The 13,278-nt window shown below is 43.2% G+C and overlaps 1 protein-coding gene across 1 annotated transcript in view; it reads left to right on the top strand.

Moving 5' to 3' along the window:
• The first annotated feature begins 8,258 nt into the window (after positions 1-8,258).
• ZMPSTE24 (zinc metallopeptidase STE24) overlaps positions 8,259-13,278 on the top strand; it is a 55,991-nt gene continuing 50,971 nt past the window's right edge. The window contains exons 1-2 of the mRNA XM_081225242.1: positions 8,259-8,456; positions 10,440-10,586. Coding sequence (XP_081081368.1) covers positions 8,334-8,456; positions 10,440-10,586 — 270 coding nt within the window. The 5' untranslated portion in view covers positions 8,259-8,333. The remainder of the gene's footprint in view (positions 8,457-10,439; positions 10,587-13,278) is intronic.

Genomic DNA, 13,278 nt, shown 5'->3' with positions numbered 1-13,278 from the left:
AAAAATATCTGAGATTGTGGTGCCCACTTGGCAGGCTGGAGACCCTAAGCAGCCATATAGAAAAGGAATCATGGGAGTGGGAAAAGAAGGGAGAGTGGTCAGCGATGTGGCCTTGAGCTCCATGCTGAAGAGGTTGGATTTGATATAATAAAAACAGCAAGAAAGTGCTGTTAAGGGTGATGCTGTGGACTGTCCTATAGAGAGGGAGGCTGGCTCTTGTGCTGGTTTTTGGCCTAAAGATAAATATGTGGCCTGGAGTCTCCCTGCATTAATTATTCAGAGGTGGGCAAGGGTGGGGCTGGACATAAGGGAGATTGTTTGATTTTATCCAACTTTTACTAATTCTTATTCTGTGCTAAGAAAGCATTGTGATCATCCTTGGGAATCTGTTCTGAGTGCTTCTGGAGCACTCTGGTTGGTTGGACAGGTCATTTCAGAACAAGGAATTATAAAAATAATACAGGGAGGGCTTCCCTGGTGGCACCGTGGTTGAGAGTCCACCTGCCGATGCAGGGGACACGGGTTTGTGCCCTGGTCCGGGAAGATCCCACATGCCGCGGGGCGGCTAGGCCTGTGAGCCATGGCCGCTGAGCCTGCGCGTCCGGAGCCTGTGCTCTGCAACGGGAGAGGCCACAACAGTGAGAGGCCTGTGTACCGCAAAAAAAATAAATAAATAAAATAATACAGGGAATTCCCTGGCCGTCCAGTGGTTAGGACTCCGCGCTTTCACTGCCGAGGTCGTGGGTTCAATCTCTGGTCAGGGAACTAAGATCCCGCAAGCTGTGCAGCCAAAAAAAAAAAAAAAGATAATACAGAACAAGGGTCATATCTTAGCTTAGGTGAATTCTCCTCATGTGAATCCTAGCTTAGCAGGGAGGGAAGAAGGGAAGGAGGCACCTACCTGCCATTCCACTCAATGAGTGTGTCCCCTGCTGAGAAAGATGGCATACTGGGGAGATGGTGGTAGATGGTCGTCTCAGTGGGTCTCAGATTGCACAAACCTTATAGTGTGTGCATTTTGCCACAGTAAATGTGATTACAGTCATTGAAACAGTTTGTAACCATCTGACACCTAGATGAAATACTTTATAAACAGTGGTTTGTTGCCATGCTGGAGGAAAACTGGCTGCCTTGTTCCACAGGAGACAACACAGCCGTCTCCCAAGTGATGCCGAGCAGGGCCCTGTGGGGTTCCCGGGCATGGAGGGTTTTTTGTCCCCCATTTCTTGTAGGCAAGATTCCAGCCTCCATGACCTTCCCTGAGTTCCAAAGGGCAGATTCGAACAGTTGCTAATCTAGGGAGGAGCAGCCAGGAAACCATCTGAGGCAGGATTAAAGGGGCCAGAGAAGCTCATCAAGATTAGGAGACCACCAGAGACCCTGCACACACCCTAATCCTGTCAGCAACCCCACCCTTTTGCAACTTTGCTAAAGAAAGAATGCAAGACTATCGCTGCCTTGATCCTTATCACATACCTCTGACCACTACCCCGGACGGACGAGGGGGGACACAGTTCTTGAGGCACTGGCCTGCTGTGTTCCCTCTCTGCCTGGCAAAGAAATAAAGCCACTCTTTCTTTCTCCTCCATAACTCTGTCTCTATATTTCTGTTTGGCATCAGTGTACAGAGAACCAAGGTTTTGGCATGACAAGTGACATCTTCCTAAGGGATTGCTGCAGGTAATTCTGATCATAATTTTTGTCCAGTGCATGGGAGTTAAAATACAGCTCCTGAATAAAGATGAGACTTCACTGTGTAGTGCAAAAACAGGCTGGTGAATACAGGGCGGGGCCAGGAAAGCCTTGGCAGAGGAGGTGACACTGACTTGTCCCATAAGGGGTTACACAGGCAGACACTGAAATGGAAAGTATTCCTGCTGGTGGGTTTACCACAGAGTCATGTGAAAAAGAGGATGGCCTACTTGGAGGGCAAGGAGAGTTTCAGGGTGACTGAGAACTGCCTATTTCCAGAGCGACAATGAAGGATTTTGGCCTCAGGGAAGGACACACTAACCTCATCCTCAAATCAGCCTTAATTTATGATGTGAACAGAACAGATGGGAGTTATCAACAATGTGCATTATCTGACAGTGTAGGTGGGAAGTTTTTTAACTGTGCTGCTGAAGGAGTGCCATGCAATCTTTTAAAGTCAGTGTCTCAATTTTTTGTGCTAAATTTCAGTGCCTTCATGCATAGTTCCAGTCTTCTTGTCTTGGTTACCGCTCTGGGGTATATCAAAGGAAAGTGTCAGGGCTTCCCTGGGCGCAGTGGTTGAGGGTCCGCCTGCCGATGCAGGGGACACGGGTTCGTGCCCCGGGCCGGGAAGATCCCACATGCCGTGGAGCGGCTGGGCCCGTGAGCCATGGCCGCTGAGCCTGCGCATCCGGAGCCTGTGCTCCGCAACGGGAGAGGCCACAACAGTGAGAGGCCCGCGTACCGCAAAAAAAAAAGGAAAGTATCAGAAGAAGGTCTAGAAGAGTAGCGTGATGTCAGGTAATGAAGGGCCTTAAAGTTCATGCCATACTGTTGGTAATGGCCCAGTGAAGGTTTTTAAACAGGGGAGTAACAGAGATTTGGTAGTCTGTGTGCGAGACAGAGGATAGAATGAGTTAGATGCAAAAGAAACTGATGGGGTTGAAACAGGAGGGAAGGGGGCAGGGCACAACCTTTAAAAGAATGACATAGCCTGAGGACACGACATAAACTGATTAGAAACAAATAGGTCCAAGATGGCAGACAAGTCGACTTCCACTAGACCTTGAGCCTCAGTATACACTCATTGTAATACAGCGTGCTAAATGACACACCCAGAGGCACCATGACCATTCCAAGGCCGACCATAAAGGTCAAAAAGTGCTCCACAACAAGAGAAGCCACCGCAATGAGAAGCCCGCGCACCTCAACGAACAGTAGCCCCTGCTCGCCACAACCAGAGAAAGCCCGCATGCAGCAACGAAGACCCAACGCAGCCAAAAATAAAAATAAATAAATAAATAAATAAATAAATTAAAAAATAAGACTACAATGAGGTATTGCCTCACACCAGTTAGAATGGGCATCATCAGAAAATCTACAAACAACAAATGCTGGAGAGGGTGTGGAGAAAAGGGAACCCTCTTGCACTGTTGGTGGGAATGGAAATTGATACAGCCACTATGGAGAACAGTATGGAGGTTCCTTAAAAAACTAAAAATAGAATTACCATATGACCCAGCAATCCCACTACTGGACATATACCCAGAGAAAACCATAATTCAAAAAGACACATGTACCCCAATGTTCATTGCAGCACTATTTACAATAGCCAGGTCATGGAAGCAACCTAAATGCCCATCAACAAATGAATGGATAAAGAAGATGTGGTACATATATACAATGGAATATTACTCAACCATAAAAAGGAACGAAATTGGGTCATTTGTTGAGACGTGGATGGATCTAGAGACTGTCATACAGAATGAAGTAAGTCAGAAAGAGAAAAACAAATATCGTATATTAATGCATATATGTGGAACCTAGAAAAATGGTACAGATGAACCAGTTTGCAGGGCAGAAATAGAGAGACAGATGTAGAGGACAAACGTAGGGACACCAAGGGGGGAAAGTGGTGTGGGTGGGTGGTGGTGGTGTGATGAATTGGGAGATTGGGATTGACATGTATATACTGATGTGTATAAAATGATGACTAATAAGAACCTGCTGTATAAAAAAATTAAATTAAATTAAAAAATTAAAAAAAAAAGTGGGCAGTGGCCCAATTCCTGAAAATCCCCACCCCTTCCCCAAAATAGCTGGAATACTCCTCCCAGTCATTAGCCTATGAAATTACCCACCCCTATAACAACTGACAACCCCATACCCTGGGGCCACTCTCACCTTCTGAGATGGCCCACACTGTCTGTGGAGCGTGTTTCTCCCTAAATAAATCCACTTCTTACCTATCACTTTGTCTCTCACTGAATTCTTGCTGTGATGAGACATCAAGAACCTGAGCTTCATTAAGTCCTGAGACCAGGTGTGATCTCAGTTAAAAGACCGTGGGTTCAAGTCCCAATCTGTTACACGGTTTCGGGGTCACCTTGTTCCTGGCCCTCAGTTCCCCAGAAAAGATACATGATTCTCACCACAATCATAAGAGATTGATACCAAGTATTCATTCCTAGTGGGGGGTCATTATTTTCTTGATCAGATCACTTATGTCCAAGGCATCAATTAAGCGATCTTGGATGCCTGGCGAACAGAGAATCAAGGCAAAATAAGGAAAGGGTTTGAGAGCCATTTTATCATTCAGGTTAGATGCGATAGATGAACTACCTTACACCAGTGGCCACCACTCTAGGGAGAAGCATCCTTATCCTCTTCTTTGGCAAAACCCTGACAATACCCTGTTTTGAGGTTCTCATGTCAGTCTCCACATGGACCAGCCCATCTATTAACAATGTCTTTCTGCAAAGGGGAACAAGTTATTACTCACTTTCCATGATTCCCTTCTCCCTCCACCCCTACCACCCTAGTCCAAGCCACCAGCATGTCTCACCTGGATTTATGAATTGGCCTCCTAACTGGACTCCCTGCTTCCATCTGTGTCCCCTTTCAATTTATTCTCTACAGAGTAGCTGAAAAGATCATTTTACTTCTCTGTTCAAAACCTTCCAATGGCTTATTATTTCCCTCTGAGTAAAGGTCAAGTTCTTAACTAAAAGACTTTGCATTACGGCATGATCTGCATACCCCTCCTTCTTATTTTTTCCACTCTTTCCCCACTCTCTTACTACTCCTCAAATATGCTAAGCATTGTCACACCTCAGGGCCTTTGCTCTTGCTGTTCACTGTGCATGGCATACTTTTCCCAGACCCACACGCCTTGGCTTCTTCTCTTACTTTCTTTGGGTCTGTACTCAACTGTCAGCTAATCTTGTAAGCAGATAGGGTAGGGGTTCCCAGAGAAAAAGAACCAGGCATGGCTTTCTTGATATAAGAGAAGCCATTTTAGGCCTATGCCATTTTGTGATCTAAGCCTGGCCACAATGCTTGCCCTTGAACAGGTTTCAGTAATTAATGAGCTTAAGGGAACAAAAGAAGGCAGGAACAAAGGAAAAGCAGTCAAGAAACAATAGTTCAAAATATCGTATATTAACGCATATTTGTGGAATATAGAAAAGTAGTACAGATGAACTGGTTTGCAAGGCAGAAATAGAGACACAGACGTAGAGAACAAACGTATGGACACCAATGGGGGAAAAGAGGTGGGATGAATTGGGAGATTGGGATTGATGTATATACACTAATATGTATAAAACAGATAATTAATGAGAACCTGCTGTATAGCACAGGGAACTCCACTTTGCTGTCCAGTAGAAACTAATACAACATTGTAAAACAACTATACACCAGTAAAAAAAAAAAAAAAAAAGAAAGAAAGAAAAGAAACAATAGTTCAGCGCTAAAACAGAGTCCTATAACAATCTGGTACATATCTTTGAGCTGTTCTTCAGGAACTTAAGTCCCCACCCAGGTGAAGGATGGTAACTACATGCAAAGATCCCAAACTGGGTGGAACCTAAGGAATGATGGTGCTGACCTTTTCTGACCCTCATGACTTCAGTCAACTAGAGCTTGGGCTCTGGCAACCTTTGCCCCAATTCTATGCTGAATTCTCCTGTGCTCAAGCTCCTTCATGAATATGCTTAAACTCCCCCAATTTTGCTGTTCGGGGAGACTGCTTTGGGAAAGATCCTTGGTGTTCTCCTTACTTGCTCCAAGTAGTAAATCCTTCCTTCTCCCACTCTTTGGCTAGGTTGTGTCTTTTGTTTTTGTTTTTGGCTGTGCCATGAGGCTTGCAATATCTTAGTTCCCCGACTAGGGACTGAACCCAGGCCCTCGGCAGTGAAAGCACGGAGTCCTAACCACTGGACCGCCAGGGAATTCCCATTGGTTGTGTTTTGTGGCTCGATACCCACCAAGAGGTGACCCAGTCTCTGAGTAACAACCTGAGAGGTCTTCCTTGACCACCTTACAGTGCCCCTGCCAACACACTGCATCCCTCTTTCCCTGCTTTTTCTTCATAGCACTTGTCACGTCCTCCGCTTTTACTGTTACATATATGCTTCTTATCTGTCAACTCCTCATCCACCCTAGCCCACTAAGAATGTTAAGTTTCAGGAGAGGAAGGGGCTTTGGTTCACTGCTATATCCCCAGCACCTAGAACCCTGTCTGGTACTTAGCAGACACGCAGTATTTGTTGAATAAATGAGTGAATTCCAGTTTTGAATTTTAGAAACCTCATACCAGCTTCCTGATCCCTTATCTCCTCAGACACATGGTGACAGATCAACTATGGTGCAATTTTCCCAAGTATGGTGAGCTAGTAGCTCATCTTTATTGGGCACTTATTCAGAGCCAGACACATGACTAAGAGTTTTATATGATTTTTCTCATTTGATCCTCACAGTGTGAGGGGGTAAATACTATTATTCTCATTTTACTGATGAGGATATGATGCACAGAGGGGTTAAGCTGTTAATATGTGGTGCAGCTGTGACTAGAACGTAAACAATGACTCTAAACCTGTGCCCTTAGCCACACAGTTTGGGTGGCAGGGGCTTTGTGAGGATTTGGACCAACTGCAGCAGGCTGGATGGACCCAGATAGGAGAAGACAAGACTGAAGAGGACATAGCAGTGATAGTCCAAGTGAGCATTCTGAAAAAATGTTTATCCCCTCATATTTTTAAGTTGGTATCTAAAAGTTTTCATCATAAATTGAAATAGTTGCAATGGATGTAAATTCTCGCAAATTGTAAATAATGACAATTTAAGATAAAACTGTTAAATCATTCTTCATAGTGTGTCCAACAGAATCTACATAACAATTGAATAACCATCACCCATTTAAAAGTACATGAATGAGCTCTTTAACATTCGATAATTCTACACTGTTCCTTTATAACTTATATTTATGTTCCACTTCCCCATAAAATGTTATCCAAATGTAACACTTTTTATGTTTGAAAAACATTTTATTGATCACATCTTTGCAATAAAAATGTATTAAAGTAAAATTTAAAATTTTTTCCTGTAATTGTATGGCTCCACATATTAGAAAGAATTCCTCTGAACTAAGTAATTTTACAATTACCTTTTAACATGTGGCTGCTCTTTTGACACGATTACAAATTCGATAATACATAAATATAAAAGGTAAAATTCTACTGGAAATGCATCTCTCAGTGAGACAGATGGGGCTTCTCCACCAATTAATTCATGTATCTGAATGACTATTTCTTACTGTTAGATAAGCAGGGTCCACTTTCAATTTTATTATTTTGTTTTAGTAGATACGGTGCCGAGAAATATTACTCACATTAATGTATGATAATACTTGTAGTTTTGTTAGAATATTAATCAATTCTTTGGTTTTGTGGACAAAAAAAAAATGCTGCCTGCCATTTCAGTAAACAAAAAATGTTGCCTACGGGACTTCCCTGGCGGTCCAGTGGTTAGGACTCTGGGCTTTCACTACCGCGGCCCCGGGTTCAATCCCTGGTGGGGGAACTAAGACCTGCAAGCTGCACGAGGGGTTCAAAACAAAAACAAAACTCATTACCCACTCTCTAATATGCCTGAATTCAGAACAGCCCAATAGAGGCCAAAACACACTTATAATGCCTAGTCCCGCTCTTAACTTTAGTCTTAAGGTATCCCAGGGATGAACACACCACAGTCTGAGTAGCACCAGTTCAGAGGAATGATTTATAGAGCGTGGGAAGCCGGCTCCTCTGTTCTTCCCAGCTACCTCAGGGCGGGAGCGGCGGCCCACTCTGTCCGTTCCCGCTTAGCCCGAAGACCAGTGGTCCTGACCGCGGAAAGAACGGCGCAGGCTGCAGCCCAGCCAGGGCAAGCCCCAGAACGAAGAGAAGAAATTGCCACTCGGAAGGCTAGAAAGCGGAAAGTCCGCGGCTCTGCCAGGCCCAGTAGGGAAGCCGGACCCTCGGCAGGAACACGCCGTGAAGGGGAGGGGAAAGAATGTCGGTGCAACGCAGCTCAGGGGAGCCGCGGCTGGCGCAGGTCGGAACTCGGACTGTGGGCCGGAAGTGAGGAAGGCGGAGCTTATCCTGTTCTGCAGACACTAGGCGGCCCTAGGGAGCGTCAGCCGGGGGAAGAGTGTTTGTGTAACACTGCGGGCTGAGCAGAGGGCGTGGGATGGGACGGGTGTCGGTATAGGGGCTCTCGGGAGGGACGGATATCGCTGTGACACTGCAGGGATGCTCTGAGGGGACGGGTGTCGGTGTGGCACCGGTGCTCGCTGAAGGAGCCGGCGGAACGGGGTGGTCATGGGGATGTGGGCGTCGCTGGACGCGATGTGGGAGATGTCGGCCGAGAAGCGTATCTTCGGGGCAGTGTTGCTCTTCTCCTGGACAGTGTATCTTTGGGAGACCTTCCTAGCACGGCGGCAGGTGAGCCTAGACAGGGCCCACCTGACCCCGACACCCGGCCAGCTCTAGGCCAGCTTCGGTCTCGACTCCAAGTCCCTGGATGATTGCTGCGGCCCCAGCACCGGCCCCGACCTTATGGGTCCCAACTGAGCCTCCTAACTTGGCCCGATGATGGGGTAGGCCTTGAGGGGATCTGGTGCTTCAGGACGTTTTCAGCAACGTGATCATGGGCCCCAGGCCGCTTAGGGTCTGGTGAGAGGGTAGGCAGGGCTGCCGCCTTTTCAGGCCTGAGCTCTTGTACCTGCCCCACAGCTTCCTAAGGATTCTCGGGCCCAGACTTACTTCCTTTATTTTTGGCAGCAACTCATAAACCTTCAGAAAGAAGATGCTAAAATTTTAGAATCACAACTTCCCCATGATATTTGTGTCATGCTCAACCACAGCACTGGGAAGCCATTTTCTGAAAATGAAGATTTCTCAGTCCTTCCAAAGACCTGAACTCTTTTCCCTTTAAAAAATAAAAAAGAAAGAAAAAAAAGTGTATATTGTTGTTTTTGCCCAAAGAACATTTTCTTAAAAGCTTCTTTATTGTTTTTATTCAAACAATTAAACAGTAAAGTAGAAAGTTAAAGTTACTTAATAACAGTTCCCTGGAGATAATCACAATTAACAGTTTGATGGATTCGAGATATGAACTTTATTTATTTATTTATTTTTTGGCTGCACCATGTGGCCTGTGGGATCTTAGTTCTCCCACCCTGGCGGGCAGTAGAAGCTCGGTGTCCTAAACACTGAACCACCAGGGAATTTCTGAGATCTGAACTTTTAAATGAGATAGATTTGAAGTTTAATTGACCACTTTATGGCAGTCTTTCACTGCTGGTTTTCTTCTGTGTTGGCACTGAATCAAGTCAACTGTAATGGTTAGGAAAACCTTTCTTTTTTTAACTGCTGGAACCTTTTCCTTGAGCACTACAATCTTTTTCCTCTGCAAATTTCTCCTCTCAGAGTACGTTCTGTATGAATCTTTAAATTGAAAATTAAAAATTTTTCTATATCTGTCATTGTCTGGGTTATATCTAGATTTCTTTTTTTAGTCCAGGATATTCAAAGAGGTGTTAAGCTGTTTAGCACTAGGTTCTCTGACTAGCTCTTAAGATAGCTTCATTAGTACAGAATGCTGTAGGCCTATGGAAGATCCTTTGCAGAAAGTAAGCACACAGTATGTACTGTCTAAATTGGAGATGGGGTATTGAACATCTACCTACTTGTCTTACTTTAATAATAAGCCTAGTTACAGTAACTACCTTTCAATAATGTCTTCTTTCTTCAGTTATGCTTTCATGTAATGCCCTTTATCAAGGGTTTGGTAAGGTATCCAATAATAAATAGAGAATAGAGATTTATTGTAAAACCATTGTAGAAAATGCTGTCCATTATATTGTTTGGTATCTGTTCTCTGTATTATGTACCATGGGCTGAAATTACTTTCTAGAATTTGGTATAACGAGAAAGTTTGTCTTTCTTGAAGACCTGATCTGTTTCTGTCATTCCTCAAATCTCCCTTAATTTGGCTTCTAGAATCAAATTTAATGACTAGCCACATTACCTGTTAAAACTCATGAATAGCATATTTACTTCCTTCTGTCCATGAATTTATTTTCTATATTATAGGATGTATGCTATACCTGGATGAGTAGTACTCTTTGTAATGTTACAATTTTGGTTTACCTCTGCAAACCAAAGCGTGTGACAGCTTTGATTTTAAGGTTTCACCTAGTCAACTAGTTGCAGGTTCTCTCATGCTTTTACTTTCCTGCACGAGTTGTTTTAGTGGTCAGTGTACTTCATCAAACGCAGTATTTGTGTATGTATAAAGCAAATTCAACAGGCTTAAGTGACAAGTTATTGTTATAAACCAAAGTTTGATCGTAAATGACTATTGTAATAAGTAATGAGTTAGCTTGACTGTTTCCTTAAGGTGTTTTCTTCAAAATATTTCAGAGACGGATATATAAAACAACAACTCATGTACCACTGGAGTTAGGACAGATCATGGATTCAGAAACATTTGAGAAATCTCGACTGTATCAGCTGGATAAAAGTACTTTCAGCTTCTGGTCAGGACTCTATTCAGAGATTGAAGGCACTGTGAGTAATTTACTTCTTGGGGAAACAGTCTGTCAACTTATTTAATACTTCGGAATGTTTATTTTCATTTTTGTATTTTTGTGACACAAAAGAGGGTACCACACCTACAAATCCCAGAATGCTTTCTTAACCTTTGTTATTGATGGTAATGAGTGTGGAGCAAAAGAGGCAGAAACATAACTGTTTAGGCAGTTGAAAACTGTAGAATATGGTAACTGTCACCCTGAGGCCAGGTATGAAAAAGAACTTTTTAAAAAAAATATTTATTTATTTGGCTGCATTGGGGCACGTGGGATCTTCATTGCTGCATGCCAGATCTTCCTTGCAACATGCGAGATCTTTCAGTTGCAGCATGCGAACTCTTAGTTGAGGCATGTGGGATCTAGTTCCCTGACCAGGGATTGTACCTGGGCTCCCTGCATTGGGAGCACAGAGTCTTACACATTGGACCACCAGTGAAGTCTCAAAAAAGAACCTTTTGTTCTAGGTTATTCTTGTAGCAATCCCAGCTCCTCTTCCTGCCTCTCAACTCTGTAACCTGTCCTCTACATTGTAGCGCAAGGAATCCTGAAACACGATTCTGATCATGTTATTCTCCTACATAAAACCTTTTGCTGGCCCGCTGTTTCCTTCAGGGTAAAGTCCAAATTTCTTGGCACGCTTTATGAGGTCCTTTTGACCTGGCAGTTGCTTACTTGAGCCTCATCTTTTTATTCCTTCCCCCAAATTCTTTCCGCTTCTTTATTGTCCATCTCATACCCAGCTTGGTTTCTTATGACCTTGAGTCTTTTCACATGCTGGTATCTCTGTCTGGGGTGCCCTTCCTCTCCCACTTCGTCTCCACTCTCTCACTGGGGCCTGATAAATTCCTACTGTTCCATTAGGATCCAGCTGAGACATCATCTCTTCTAAGAAACCGTCTGAAACTTCCCCATCCCTCAAGTCTGGATAAAGTAGCATCCCATCATTATTCCTATCAGAGTACTTAGCATATTATATTGAATTTGCCTGTTTAGCTGACAGACTGGTAGTTCCCTAAAGATAGGGTACTTTAAAGTCTTGTTCATCATTTTATACCTAGTACCTGACATATAATAAGCACATAATTCATATGTATTGAATGAAATAATGAGTGACAGATAATTTTTACTTAGTAAAACAGGGCCAGTCTTCCCCCATGCTAAAAGAAGAGAGGCTGTAAAGTACAGAGCCGTGTTTCTCAGTCTTCTTTTCATGATCTCCCCTGGCCCCTGACCCTGGTACCTTTTTAGCCAATTTTCCTAGTTGCCCCTCCATGAAATTTTAATACCAGAGATATACTGTATGTCTGTTTCTGTACTGTATGTATACATATATATATATATATATATATATATATATATATATATATATACACACACACATATATATATATACACACACATATATATACACACACATATATATATACATATATATATATATATATATATATATATATATATATATATATATGTGCTTTACACATAAAATGAGTAAGATTCCCCCTGCCACCACAGACCAGTTCTTGGTTTTCTACCCCTAAGAACAATTGAAAGTGCATGGCGTTGAGGTTGAGAGCAGACTCTGAACTCAGGTGGCTTGAGTTTGAGTCTCAGCTGTACCATACCAGCTATGAGACCTCAAGCAAGTCACTCAACATTTCTGTGCCTCGGTTTTCTGTTAAAATCGTATGGTAATAATAGTTCCTCATTCATAGTGTTGGTGAGAGGACTGAAAATTAGTTAATATATGTAGGATGCTTAGAATAGTGCTGGATCTGCTGTAAGTGCTCCAGAAGCATTGGCTATTGTGTTTTCTATCATCATAAGCATGATTATCATCACTATTCCTCCAGAACTCTTTTACTTATTTATTTACTTTAAGTTTTGGGGTGGTTTTACTAACAGCCATAAATAACTGGAACATGTAATAAACATTTAAAGACAGATCTAATACTCTTTATTCATTTATAAAACTTAGTTTAAAATTCAGCACCATTCTGTCATTCTGAAATGTAACTAATTCTACATATCTACATATCTATCATATATTTAACTGAGCCAAACCACCATACTCTACTTATTTCATTAGGCAAAAAAATAAGTTGTTATATTTTGTTGAATTTTATTTATTTATTTATTTACTTTTGGCTGCATTGGGTCTTGGTTGCTGCGTGGGCTTTCTCTAGTTGGGGCGAATGGGGGCTACTCTTCGTTGCGGTGCGCAGACTTCTCATCGCAGTGTCTCCTCTTGCTGCGGAGCACAGGCTCTAGGCGTGCAGGCTTCAGTAGTTGTGGCTCACGGGCTCTAGAGCACAGGCTCAGTAGTTGTGGTGCACAGGCTTAGTTGCTCCTTGGCATGTGGGATCTTCCTGGACCAGGGCTCGAACCTGTGTCCCCTGCACTGGCAGGTGGACTCCCAACCACTGTGCCACCAGGGAAATCCCTTGTTGAAATAGTGCAATATAAAGTGATATAAACATGAATAGAATCCAGAAGTTTATATTAATGAAAAATGGGTATGTATTCTTTTTAAAAAATAAACTATTTTTTAGAGCAGTTTTAGGCTGACAGCAAATTTGAGCAGAAAGTACAGAGCGTTCCCATACACCCCATGCCCCCACATATGTGCAGAACTCTCCCACTGTCAATGTCCCGAGTCACAGTGGTAC

This window comes from Mesoplodon bidens (genome assembly GCF_964165515.1).
Source record: "Mesoplodon bidens genome assembly, chromosome: 2".
In the NCBI taxonomy this organism is placed as follows: domain Eukaryota; kingdom Metazoa; phylum Chordata; class Mammalia; order Artiodactyla; family Ziphiidae; genus Mesoplodon; species Mesoplodon bidens.
The sequence above is the reverse complement of the archived record's forward strand: the minus strand, read 5'-3'. Positions and strand labels throughout refer to the sequence as shown.